Below are 12,341 nucleotides of genomic sequence, written 5' to 3'. Positions count from 1 at the left end.
GGATAGAAGAAAAAGCTCGCTATTTATGCTGTTCGGCAAGACTTTCGGGAATAAATGTTCAGGTTGACGACAAAGACTCTAGGGGCAAAGGCGGGCTCAACATTCCGCAGTCGTTATTGTTCTCATTGTCGTCTTGTCAACGGCCCAGCCCAGATTGCGTGCAATGCCCAGGGTTCCCTAATCGCGCGATTGTGAAGTGGTGGCAACGGCGATGATAGGGAGATCTAATCGAGATCCATGGCGCACGAATACGGTCGGTGGGTAACAAGAAACAGATGTCCCAATTTCCTTCCTCTCATTCAATCCTCAAGAGATTAACTATAATGGCTCATTCAACAGAGGTGGTCAAGGTTCACTGCAGTGGTCATTGTTCGCATTGTCGTCTGGTCACCGGTTCCACTTCCGAATTGGGATCATCGTCTAACATTCCCTTATCACGCATATGGTGGCAATGGAGATGAAAAGGAGGTCCAATCGAGATCCTTAGGGGACTAATACATTCGGTAGCAGTAGTACTTGTCTCCTCTAGCTTCTCAAATCGTGGCAGGCTCTTCTAAAGCTGACTTTGAGTTCACCATCTTGACAACGCCGGAGGATGCCATTACCGTCGTTTTATTAATTTTGAAGGATTCTCAGAAAAATAATGTCGCACCCGGAAGTCGCACCTGGAAGTTCGGAATGGCGCTTCTTGTAAGTCGCTAATGGCGCGAGATTTAACTTGTAGATGGCGCACTTTGAGGACGAGCTTGTCGCATATTCATTTTTGGAGATGTCGCATACCGTGAAAGCTGGATGTCACATTATGATGTCGCCCCTGGCAACTCATAGATGTCACATAAACGAAATTAAGAAGTCGCTCTGAGATTTCGCTATGTGTGAAACCACGTTGTCGCACCCTGAATCCTCGGGTGACGCTTTTTTGGAAACACTGACGTCGCATTAGTGTTACCCCTGTTGTCGTCTCTCTGGGAGCATTGATATCGCGCTGCGGAATTCGACGTCATACAATCAGCCTCATCGTCTCTCACCTGGAGATGGTTAGATATGTCCCATTGTGACCCCCCGACTCCTGCCACATCAACGCAATTAGCTCCAATGATCTTTAATCTGACGAGATGGCGAAGATTGCAAGCAAGGCTGCATCCAACGCGATGGATATCGATGTATCTGACACGGCTAAACAAAAGCCTGACAAAAAGCAGAGAGCAAGTACCATGGTTGGCGAAGATGCTAAGAGGGAGAAGTTGATCGAGGTATTCTAGGCAGTGGGTAGTGATAGAAAAGCTGCCGAGATCGTTCATATTAGAGTTCAATAAGGTCAACGAATTAGCGCCCGATTATGGGCCGCTTTGTAGATCAATTCACATATGTTGCTACATGAAGAAACACGACATCCGGAGGTGGAAGAAACACGACAACTGGAGTTTTTATGATGTCATTGACGTCAACTTAGGTGACTAAAATAACAGAAAATGTGACACTTCGCGGTTCTAAAGTGACATGGTGCCATCAAAGAAGCGCGTCATTTTGAAGTGTCATCAGTTTGCTAAGAAGGCGACATCAATTTGCTGGAAATGTGACATCTTCATGCGACAAAACTATTGATTTATATGACATCGAATTATGACGTCGCACTTTGAAAAAGGCGACATGTATAGTCGGTCGTTCGCGACAGCGACCAGTCCCATTTCTACGCCATCCAGATTTTCCGAAACGCGACACCAAGATACGAAATTCATCTTGTCGAGGGTACGAAATTCAAATTTTGATTTCTGCGACAAGCAAATTTCCGAGGGGCGACATTATTTTTCTGAAAATCCTTCAAAATTAAAAAAACGACGGTATTGAATGCAATGGCATTGTTGGGTGGCTTGGCAAAAGGATAGTTGGTTGACGAGGCAACTGTGTCATAATATCCTCTATATGAAGGCCAAAATCGAGACTTGGGTAATGGCGCTCTCCCCACTGTGTTTACCGTTTTCGCAGGGCTAATGCGACGGTCACATGATATTTATGGCACTGGACGTTAAGAGAAACAAGACAACCTAGAGTAATGTCAGAGATAGTGTTTAATTATGGATTAGTAACATCTTTTGAGATACTATATTAGAATACTATATGGACATAAGGCCATTTTGCCAATTGGATGATTTAACAAGCAACTGGCTTGACTGCTTGAACGTCCTCGATTCGAACATTTAACTACGAATTGTTAGCCAAACTTAGGTCGCGGAGAATAGAGAATAAGTATAGTCAATCATCAATTACGTATATTGGGGGAGGAGGGTAGTGTACCTATTGCGGACGAGACGCGTTTTCCTTCAACGCGATCAACTGCTTCGATCTGAAGGTTTCGTAGTGGACCAATGCCGTCGTTTCAATCAAATCTTGCAAGTGGGTTCTCGTCAAAAAGTCTCTCAAGAACACGAATTCACATTGGGACACATCTTCGATGTTAATGGCCCCCCAGCGGGTCTTTCTGCCGCGAACCATCTCGCCGTTGATGTTGATTTCCTTCTCAGACCCAGCGATGGCGAAGGGGATGAGCGAGGTGATATCGGCGTTCAACTGGCGTTCTTCTTCGTAAAGGTCTTCCAGGTCATAAGGGTAGATGTTGAATTGGTGCTTCATGAACTCGTGCTGCAACAACTTCTTGAACTCGGCGCGTTCCTCAAGGGTCAACGAGTCCAGCTTCGCGATCACCGGGACCACATTGGCAATCTCCGACAACTTCTTGAGGGCGGTGACGTCGAGGGGCAGCAACTTCTTGATGTTGGGCAGGATGAAGTAGAGAATACAGTGGACCCGCGTGTCGGGGATGAACCGTTCTCGCGTCGCCGTCAACTCCTTGCGCAAGTACTGCGAGTGCTGTTCCTTGATGTACTTCACCAACGGCTCCCAGCACTTCTCGTTGTTGATCTGGTCGGCGAACCCCGGGGTGTCGATGACGTTGATGTGCAATCTGACGTTGTTTTCGACGAGGACGTGCGACGACACGCTGATCTCGGTCGTCTTCTCGATGGGGGCCTCACACAGCTTGCGGCCGCTCGATTCGGCGAGTTTCAGCGAGAACAACGTGTTGACCAACGTCAGCTTGCCGAGCCCCAGCCGCCCCACACACATAATGTTAAACTGAAACCCGCGTTTGAGCAAGCGGTTTTCGATCTGGGTGGTGATGGTGTCGAACCCCACGTACTTCTGGGGCTGACTCACTTCCAGGTCCATGACAATCAGCATTGGTGGTGGTTGATGATGGGTTCTTTGAGATAGTGCGTGTTTGTTTTCGTGGAGTGGTGAGGACACGATTTGTGGTCTGCATATGGCACCCCCTCCGAGAATGCGCCTCACTCCAAAAGGGAGGGATTAAGGGGACTAGAAAGAGGTATACAACTGAATAAACGCATATAGTTAACGAGAAGAAGCGTAGGTGGCATAGTATCCATTCATATCAACCGAGTCGATGGCGTATGGTTGTATACTCGTGGCCTATTCTGATATACACGTCGCGTCGCGGTACCTGAATCAATCTTTTTTTTTTTTTTGACGAGCTCCACGCCAGCTGAAAGACGACAAAATATCAGTTCGATTCCTGGGGATACATTTTACTACCAATTTTACCATGCGCACCGTACTTCGACCGGGACGAAAAATTTCAAGGGAACCATCATCATGTCGCTCTCCCTCAGACTCCAGGGAGCGTTGCGCCTCCCGCTGATCCCCGAGGTATTGGCTGGCCTCTTCCCCCGGCTTGGCCACTCCACCGCCAAAGAAACAGACCCCAGACTCGAAGCTCTCCGCGACCACTTGGAGCACCACCACTGCGAAGAGCCGCCGTTCATGTTCGACAACGGCATGATCTTGCGGGCTGCTCCCAAGAAGAAGATGTCGTACCGCCGACACCGGGTCAAGCTCTATGCTCCGGGCAACAAGCAGATCCAGCCGCTCAACAACATCGTCCGCTGTCCCGCCTGTGGCCACGTGAAGCGGTCCCACTTCATGTGCATGCACTGCTTCGCCGAGATTAAGGCTTTCTTGAAGGGGAAGAAGCGTGACCTCGGCATCATCAAGGACAAGCCCAACCCGCAGTCGGACTTGGACCCCGTCGACGAGCGCATCGTCTACCCGGGCAAGTTCCTTCGCGAGGACCAAAGACGGTTGCGGGAGCGTGACTGGGTCCCCCAGCGCCAGGAGCCGTTGTTGTACAACAAGGCGGAGACCAAACCCAAGAAGTAGCTGGGGTGTGGAGAAACTTGTATATATATAGATCAGTGTTGCTGACGACACTTAATGGCCCCCCCCCCTCACTTCATTTCCAAATATCACATCAATTCATGCGTAAACAATAGTGTAGACCACAATCCATAAACAAAGGCTTCAGCAGCTCTTTTTGATTTAGTTCCAAACTCTGACGTTAGACTCTGATATCTTTACCATAGACTAAATATCGACAACTAAGCTTGGTTGTGGCTGAGACGATCTATAGCAGTGAAATGATGAATCCATCAACCACGAGATGTGTCATTCAATTTGCATTAACTCTGATTGTCGCCCTCGACATATTGACGCCTTGGATTGGGTCGATTGGTCCTCCTTCCCATTGATAAGAAGAACCATTCCTGAAATTCTCCCCAGCTTTTCATGTCACCCATCAACAGTGCTAGTACGACTAAGAACCAGTGATATATACTTGTGTGGATACTGCTAGTCATTATACTATTCCGATACTCGGCCCTATTAATCCAAAGTTGTAGCGACCACAGTTTACCAACACGAGATAGCTATCCTGAAATAATGAATATAAGAAGCTTGGGCGTTGATGCTAGAACCAAACCAGGCTCTGAAAACCTGCATTTGCATCCATTCGTGAGTCCATGGCTCTCCGTGAGTCCACAGAAAGCCATCATAATCCACTACATATACGCGATGTTTTCATCATGATGGCTAACTTGTGATGTGCATCTGATGCTAGTATACTTGATTGCATTTCAGTAAAATCCATTGTAGCTTGTGAATTACAATCACTAAGGAGTAGGCAAGCAAAGCTTAAATAACATTGGATACAAGAGATCATTAGTATGCTGGAGGTGATTCCCACATTGCGAAAGCGAAACTTCCTCGAGGCAAACATAGACGCCGAAATCAAAGGTGAGCGACATACTACGTCGATTACCGACCTTCCTTTTGATATTGGAACTGCTGCTCTTTTACTGACGAAATTTCGTCGAGTTTTGGTTCAGCGAGGGCGAGATCACGTTTTAGAAGCTGAAATATCTAGTGAGTGTTTCATTATACGTATAAATGGTATTAGTTAGTGTTTATGCAGTGTTTAGCGTCAGTTATTGGCAGAGATGAGCGACTCTGCTCGTTCCTTCAACGTGATGGGCACCGAGTCGTGGCGGGTAGCGATGCGGCGGCCGTGGCTATCCCCCTGACTGGTTTCCGATTGTGTCTGGCTCATTTCTAATGAGCTGGGTATCTGGAGCTGTGACTCGTCCAGCTCGAGGTCGTCGGCAAACCACGCGTGGTGCTGGACGTCCTCAACGGTATAGCGGGAGTCGCTGTCAACCACAAGCATCTTGGCAATGACGTCGAGGGCGTAGTCGTGGATTTCGTCCCAGTAAGGACTGTAAAAGTTGAAACGTCCGGAAGTAATTTGCTCCCGCATCGACGGTGGCGCTAACTCCTCCGAGAACGGCGGGAACCCACAGAGACATACGTAGAGAAGCACCCCAGCCAGCCACACGTCGACTTTAGTGGTATAGTTGCGGTTCTTGGTGAGCACTTCGGGCGCCACGTAGGCAGGAGTGCCACATAGCGTATGAGTAAATTGGAGCTCGCCAATGAATTTTGCAAGACCAAAATCAGCAATCTTCACCTTGACGTCGAGTTCGCCTTCATCCCAAGGTCCATGGGGCCGCTGGTCAGGATGGGTGGTGGGGGTGATATCCAAGAGGATGTTTTCCGGCTTGATGTCTCTGTGGATGATGTGATTAGTGTGGAGGTAATGGAGTCCCGAGAGGATCTGCTTGAAGATTTCCCGAGTCTCCAGCTGACCCAATTTCCCCTTGTTGATGATGCGCTGGAACAACTCCCCCAGATTCATCTTCTCAAGCACCAAATAGTTGGTGACGGCAGTATCGCTGATCGGCTCCACGTAGCGACCCTTAAACTTGACGATGTTGGGGTGGCAGATCAGCAAAAGTAACTCCATTTCCTGGTCGAGCCGCTGGTCGTTTTGGTCGGACTCTTGGTTTAGCAGCTGCTTCTTTGGGTGGAAAATCTTTACCGCCACCACTTCCCCCGTCGCCCGCTCGCGGGCTTCTTTCACCACGGCGTAGTGGCCCAGACCGAGCTGGTCGCCCAAGATATAATCGTCAAAGAACGTCGCTTTCGTCTCCGCCTCGGCGTCACGGATATATCGAAAAATATAGACACCACCAGCTTTGGCAAACTCAAGCTTATCGCCACTTTGAAGCACCCGTTTGCCGTTAAGTCCTAGCTTCTCACCGTTGACAAATAAGCCGTTCAGCAGCATGTCGACCACGGTGACATACTCCTTGCCGTCGCTATACAGAATCACCATGCGGCAGTGGCGGGACGAGACGTCGGAGCCGTTGATCTTGAGGTCACACAGCAGCAGTCGCCCAATGATGATGCCGTTAGGGTTCCGGGGGATGCTGAGAAGGTTGCCGGTCTTCACCGAGATGAGCCGGGCCACGAGCGAGTATTTGGCGTTTTTGCGCCACACCCCAAGCTCGGTGTGGATCTAACGGTTAGTCAACAGGCCTGGGACTTATGACAAGATCAAAAACCGATTTCAGTACTTACTTTCCTCCGAAGAGACATTGTTGTGGGTAGTGGTTGTGTACTCGACAGTCGCGTCCCGATCGCCAGGCGCGTGGAGCGATTATAAACAATCGCAGTTGAAATTTAGGTTTGCGAATCCAAGTATAAACAATGGCGGCAAAAGCGAGAAAACCCGAATTTTTCGGAAACAATTGGCCGTGCCTATAAACCTGTATGAAGAATTGAATTTGCAGCCAACCACAGTCAGGCTCATAGAGTGTCGGGTTTAAGCTACAAGTAGTAAATTCTAAAACAGTTTCGTAGTCATAGACCATCATGAACAATTTCTTATACTTAAGAACAAGCTGGATTTTCATCCTCCTTTTATGACTCAAGCGAATTCACCCGGGAATGAATTGAATTTCAGATGAAATCATGATTTTGAAAATCTGGTAATGTTTTTTTCCCAAGGAGGCCGTTAGTAAGTTGCGAGCCTTCTAATTGAAGTAAACCAAGGAAACACGGCGGGGGGATAGTAAAGTGGTCACTCATTTCAATTCTCCAAATTATATGTGGTTTTTGAAACTAGGCACTCACGTAGACTGTGTTGTACGCTCCAAAGAGGTAATATAGATTACTACCAAATTTCGGAGATGTCAGCTGGCATCCAACGGTATGAACGTACAAACACTCATATATGTAGAAATAGGTTCTACAGAGCAGTTTTTCAGCCAAATCGGATTATTCTAAGGCTTATATCCCGTTTACTGAGTATTCCCATGGCTTTGTGTCATATATTTACGGTCTCGTGACTTCACCGTCCTCTTTGGTAGTATAACGGTTAGTATTTCCGCTTGTCAAGCTAAAGGCAACCCGCGGGAGATCGGGGTTCGATTCCCCGCCAAAGAGCTTCTCTTTTTGCATCTACTCAAAGTTAATGCATGCTGAAATATACTTGCGGCTGTAAGAAAACTGTGACATTGCCTTGAAATTAGCAGCGGAAATACCGATGCTTATGTGACTTACTGAACTACAATTTGGATTGTTTATTGACCAAAGAGTTTGGGTGATTGATGATTACATGATTCTTGGGAGGAGGCCCATGAGTTGGTGCGAGGTCAATGGCGCCAACTGGTCGTCAAACTGGCTCCGTAAGTCACTTAAAGGCCGCTCGCCGCTACTGTATGCCTGGGCCTGTGACGGACCAATGGAAAGCACCACCACCGCCAGTTGTAATTTTTGATAACTGCCATTGGTCGCAGCGTTCACCTCCAAAGCCATATTGTCTTCGAGGCGAGTATACAAGTACTTCAAGTCGAGGCGTAGTTGTTTGACCCCGGCGGTAGTGAAGCCGTTGTTATCGACGACGTACTCGTAGTAAAGATTGCACAACGCCAGAAGCACCGTATCCAGCACGATGTTAGCTAGACCTGCCAGCAAGCCGCGGCGGATAAAGTGGATGTACTGGTGGAGCGCCTCCACGAGCGGCACGAGCTGAGGGTTGGCGTCATCAGCAGCGTGGTCGATGTCCCACGCCGTCTGGTTGATGTACGCCTTCATGCGGTTTTTGAGCTCCCGGGAGAAGAAATCACCGTACACAGCGAGCACTTTGGTGACGAGGTCGTCGTATTTGGCGATGGTGGCGTCAAATACCAGCCCCGTGCCCCCTTGGTGAGTGTAGTAGAACTCCAGCAACTGGACGTAGATCAACTGGCTCAGCGCTTTGGTGAGGGTGTCGCTGATGAACTGAGCACTGCACAACACCCCGGTGGCCATTTCCAAAGCCTTGAGGCCGTTTTCTACCGAGTTCTGCTCAAGTTGTTGCCGTCGTTCCGCTTCGGAAGCGGACGCCGCTACCGCCACTGCTTTAGGCAAAAAGCTGAGCATCAGCTTTGAGGCGAATAGCTTGGTGAACTCGCGGAATTTCTTGTTCAACTCCGCCAAATATAACTCCAAAAGCTTAATTTCAACATTCAGCACAAACTTAAGCTGGTACTTCACTGCCAGGATCGGGGCGAAGTGACTCGTCAAATTGGCCAAAAGTTTCGACATGTTGTAGGCGGAGTACGTTGGTTGCACTCCACGGGATTTGTCGTTGTGACGGTACTCAAAGTCGATGGCATAGGCATCGGGCAACCCCAAGATTTCCGAGGTGAACCGTTTTGACGCCAATTCGTACTCAAACGTGAGCCAGTTGTTGACGGCTTCCTTATCGGCAAGCAACACATCGCCCACGAGTCCCAGCCATCTTTCGCTAGGGGCCGACTTCGGGGTGGCGTAGGGGTTATATTTGAACTGCTGGCGTAACCGCTGGTCGAATGCGGATAGTTCATAGATCAAATGCGATAATAAGCGACCAGTTTTCTCCCGTTCAGTAGCGACCTCTTCCTCTTGAGCGAGAAGCTTATTGATGGCTTCCACCGACACCTTCATCTTCGCCCTCACCGGCACGAGCAAGGACGTAATGACTTCCATGGCAAAGATCCGGTCAGGCAACACCGTCGCAAATGCCATGTTGATCACGTCCAAGTGGTCGGTCAAAATCTGCTCGACAAACTCGAGCGCCCACTCGGGTTTGGAGATCTTGTTGGTTTCGATTCCTGGAGTAGTGAAATGGTACATGAACCGGTCCACGTAGGGCTCAACAAGAAGATCAACCGACCACCAGCCATTGGGGTAAGTTGGTGTTTGGTCAATCGCTTGAATCAGGTTGAGCTGGCTCATGAGATTAACAATCTTTTTATGGTCTTCAGGACCAATCTTTGCTGGCCACTTCAGCGGAATGAGAGGACGGAGTTGTTGGCTCAACTCCTCACGAGCCTTAGCCACGGCTTCGGCAATGCTTTGGTTGAGGATGGGGATGGCTTCGGGGACCAATTCCGGTTCCTCCCTCAATGCCAGCAATTTGTCTCTGATCACGCCAGCACTACCCACCACGTCACCAAGCAACGTTTCCACGTCACTCACCCGATTCAAGTATTTGATGGAATCGGCCATCTTCTGCTTTTTGATCAACATTTGCTTCAATGCGAGCAACACGTCGATGCTGCCCCATTTCTGACAAATGTCGTCGATGCCACTGATCATCAGCTCAGTCGTGCCCCCCTCAAGCAGTTTCACTTGCTGGATCACGTCGTCGACCGCCTTATTGTAGCGATCGGTGGACCGGCTCGAGCTCGTCAGCGACACCAGTCCTCGTGGCCGCGACGCCGCCTTCTGCTCTGCTATGGCCTCTATGTCCAGACACTCATCACTCAACTTGGCGATATGGTCGTCAATGCCGCCAAGATCCCCCACCGTGGTGAAGAACTCGTTGACGTACGCCATTATGGTTACCCTGATGGTAGTCAAGCTTAGTGCGCGCAAACGTGAATTCACAGCCGCGTGAAGGAAGAGGCACGCCAAGGCGTGAATTAGTAGCTGACATTGCTAAAAGCCGGTGGGTGGATCGGTGAAGGTATATACTGGGAACAAATATCATTGGAAGTTTACTTGTATAAGGAAAAAAAACAATTGGTCGACCTCGGTGAGGATTGAACTCACGATCTTGCGATTAACAGTCGCACGCCTTAACCAGCTTGGCCACGAAGTCATTATGGAATTTTGATGCATAAAGTAATAACCTGTGGCTTTACCTGAGTTGCTCAAATGCGGGTTAATGCTCTTTACAATTGATTTGAAGCCATATAATAGATACCAAAGCAAATTGTTACTGTGGGAGAGTATCAAACGCATGTTACCTTTACCGTAAAAGTAAATATTACTGCTTTGTAGCTGGTGATCCTCGAACTGCCTCGTCAGTAATTCGTAAAGCGTATAGCTTCTTAAAAGAGGAAATGAGTGACGGGAGATAAATCCTTGTCTGCAGTCTGCATACACGGTATACAGAGCATTTTCCAGATTATTTTAATATTAAGATCAGTTGCCCATCCTTTATTAGTCGACGTCATCCAAGCTCAGCGCTCTTGAAAACTCCCGCCATGTCTGTACAGCAACCTGGACAGTCTGCCATTGGGCGGTTCTTGAGTCTGCTCCCTTCTTCTCAAGATCGTCGCTGTGTGACTAACTACATTGCAATGCCGAGAGAATCTGAGAAGGCCAAGCGTAGCTGTGCTGTTGAAGCTGGCGACAAGTTGTTGAATGCTTCAAATCTCACGTCCAAGCAGTTGGAATCATACGAACGCATAATGGCCTTCTACGAGGAACTGACGTTTATGAACAAAGTAACTCCGCAAACTGCTAGCCACAGACACCTCCAACCCGAGCAGGTAATCGAGACCCAGGAAACGCTTTTGTCATTCGACTTGAAACTTTTGGACAAACGTCGAACCTTTTTGAAAGTAGTGAAACATTCTCTTCAAGGCCACCAAGAACTCGACTCTATCGTGGAGGAATACTCAGGTCTTTTCCGCTTGTTATACGATCAACACATGCAATTGATGAAGCTGACGATGCTTGCGTTGAGCTTGAATCCCAATACTACAGTTGTTGGCTTGCTGGGTTCAATCATTAAGCTTTTGGTCAAAATTGAATCTCGTCATGAAATTCTCTCGTTGAATTTCTCCATTGGTGAGTTCACGAGATGCGTCGATGATGAACGCACTTTGTAAACGAGAATTTTGATTACCAATTTAATTAAGAAATGAGAGTATTTTGGGCTAGATTGCTTTGATGTGGGATATGATGCGGTATAGTTCGATCGCGACATAGTGAGGTTAGTAATGTACGAAATGATTCACTGTGATTTGAACTGTAAATGTGGTGGCATCGTTATCGCGCCACGTGATTTGTCGCAGCCAAATCACCATTTCCGTCTCACGACTGCAAGTCTCGGAGTTTTGTTACTCGGACTGCATGCTGTATCCTCTGTCCATTGCCATGGAAGCAGACGGAAAAGTTTTTACATATTAATATCTATCTTTGTTTATATCTTTTATTACACACTTATTTCCCCCAAGCGCTAGCTTACCAACCCCCATCAACTGTACTACACCTACAGCATGACTCCCAAGTCCTCTGACCGCAAGTCGGAGAACCAATTCGATAACCTTTCGGGTTATTCCGAGGATCCTGGCAATGCCGATTCTCATCAAAAGGGGTTACAGAATCAAGCGAAATCATGATAGTGCTGCTGGTGATGACCCAGAACTGTTAATATTATGGATGAACCACGAGCTGAAGGATGCGGACTAAGGGGTGTCAGTCCACAATTATCCACTAGAGCTAGTCTAGCTTGAATGCTATGGACTGATTTTTATCTCCCGAAGGCAAATATGACTGAGATTAAATCAACACATTTCGGTTCTAGTGTTGTTATGAACAGAGGCTACGACCTAAATCGAGGTAAGCAACCGTGTTTAAGGGACTCACCACCTTTAGCTTTTGCCTGTTGAAGCCAAGCCGAAGGCACAAGCGCTAGTTACCTCGGCATTTCCTCTAGATACTTATAATCGAATTATGGTCTGGTAAGTGTACTGTATTTCCTACTTAAATCTCGATAAATACTACTACTTTCGGTCGAACTTCTCATGTATGTCAGTGTTGCTAGGGATCTA

General features: G+C 48.0%; 5 protein-coding genes across 5 annotated transcripts; 2 read left to right on the top strand and 3 right to left on the bottom strand. All coding sequences in view use genetic code 12, as the record gives it.

The window, feature by feature from the left end:
* Positions 1–2,295: 2,295 nt before the first annotated feature.
* On the bottom strand, positions 2,296–3,237 carry CDC10 (septin; the record flags this gene model as incomplete). The annotated part of the gene is made up of 1 exon (XM_034156455.1): positions 2,296–3,237. One exon carries the CDS (start codon positions 3,235–3,237, stop codon positions 2,296–2,298), a length of 942 nt encoding a protein of 313 aa, XP_034011505.1.
* Positions 3,238–3,669: 432 nt separating this feature from the next.
* DIURU_003667 (mitochondrial 54S ribosomal protein bL32m) lies at positions 3,670–4,233 on the top strand (the record flags this gene model as incomplete). Its single annotated transcript, XM_034156454.1, has 1 exon — positions 3,670–4,233. The coding sequence occupies one exon, from the start codon at positions 3,670–3,672 to the stop codon at positions 4,231–4,233; it is 564 nt and encodes a 187-aa protein (XP_034011504.1).
* Positions 4,234–5,332: 1,099 nt separating this feature from the next.
* Positions 5,333–6,583, bottom strand: DUN1 (serine/threonine protein kinase; the record flags this gene model as incomplete). Its single annotated transcript, XM_034156453.1, has 1 exon — positions 5,333–6,583. The coding sequence occupies one exon, from the start codon at positions 6,581–6,583 to the stop codon at positions 5,333–5,335; it is 1,251 nt and encodes a 416-aa protein (XP_034011503.1).
* A 1,280-nt stretch (positions 6,584–7,863) lies between these two features.
* On the bottom strand, positions 7,864–10,113 carry TIP20 (Tip20p; the record flags this gene model as incomplete). Its single annotated transcript, XM_034156452.1, has 1 exon — positions 7,864–10,113. One exon carries the CDS (start codon positions 10,111–10,113, stop codon positions 7,864–7,866), a length of 2,250 nt encoding a protein of 749 aa, XP_034011502.1.
* Positions 10,114–10,766: 653 nt separating this feature from the next.
* Positions 10,767–11,396, top strand: DIURU_003664 (uncharacterized protein; the record flags this gene model as incomplete). The annotated part of the gene is made up of 1 exon (XM_034156451.1): positions 10,767–11,396. One exon carries the CDS (start codon positions 10,767–10,769, stop codon positions 11,394–11,396), a length of 630 nt encoding a protein of 209 aa, XP_034011501.1.
* Between the last annotated feature and the right edge of the window lie 945 nt (positions 11,397–12,341).

This window comes from Diutina rugosa (genome assembly GCF_008704595.1).
Source record: "Diutina rugosa strain CBS 613 chromosome Unknown scaffold47_size107767, whole genome shotgun sequence".
Taxonomy (NCBI): domain Eukaryota; kingdom Fungi; phylum Ascomycota; class Pichiomycetes; order Serinales; family Debaryomycetaceae; genus Diutina; species Diutina rugosa.
This window is presented reverse-complemented; position numbering and strand designations above follow the sequence as displayed.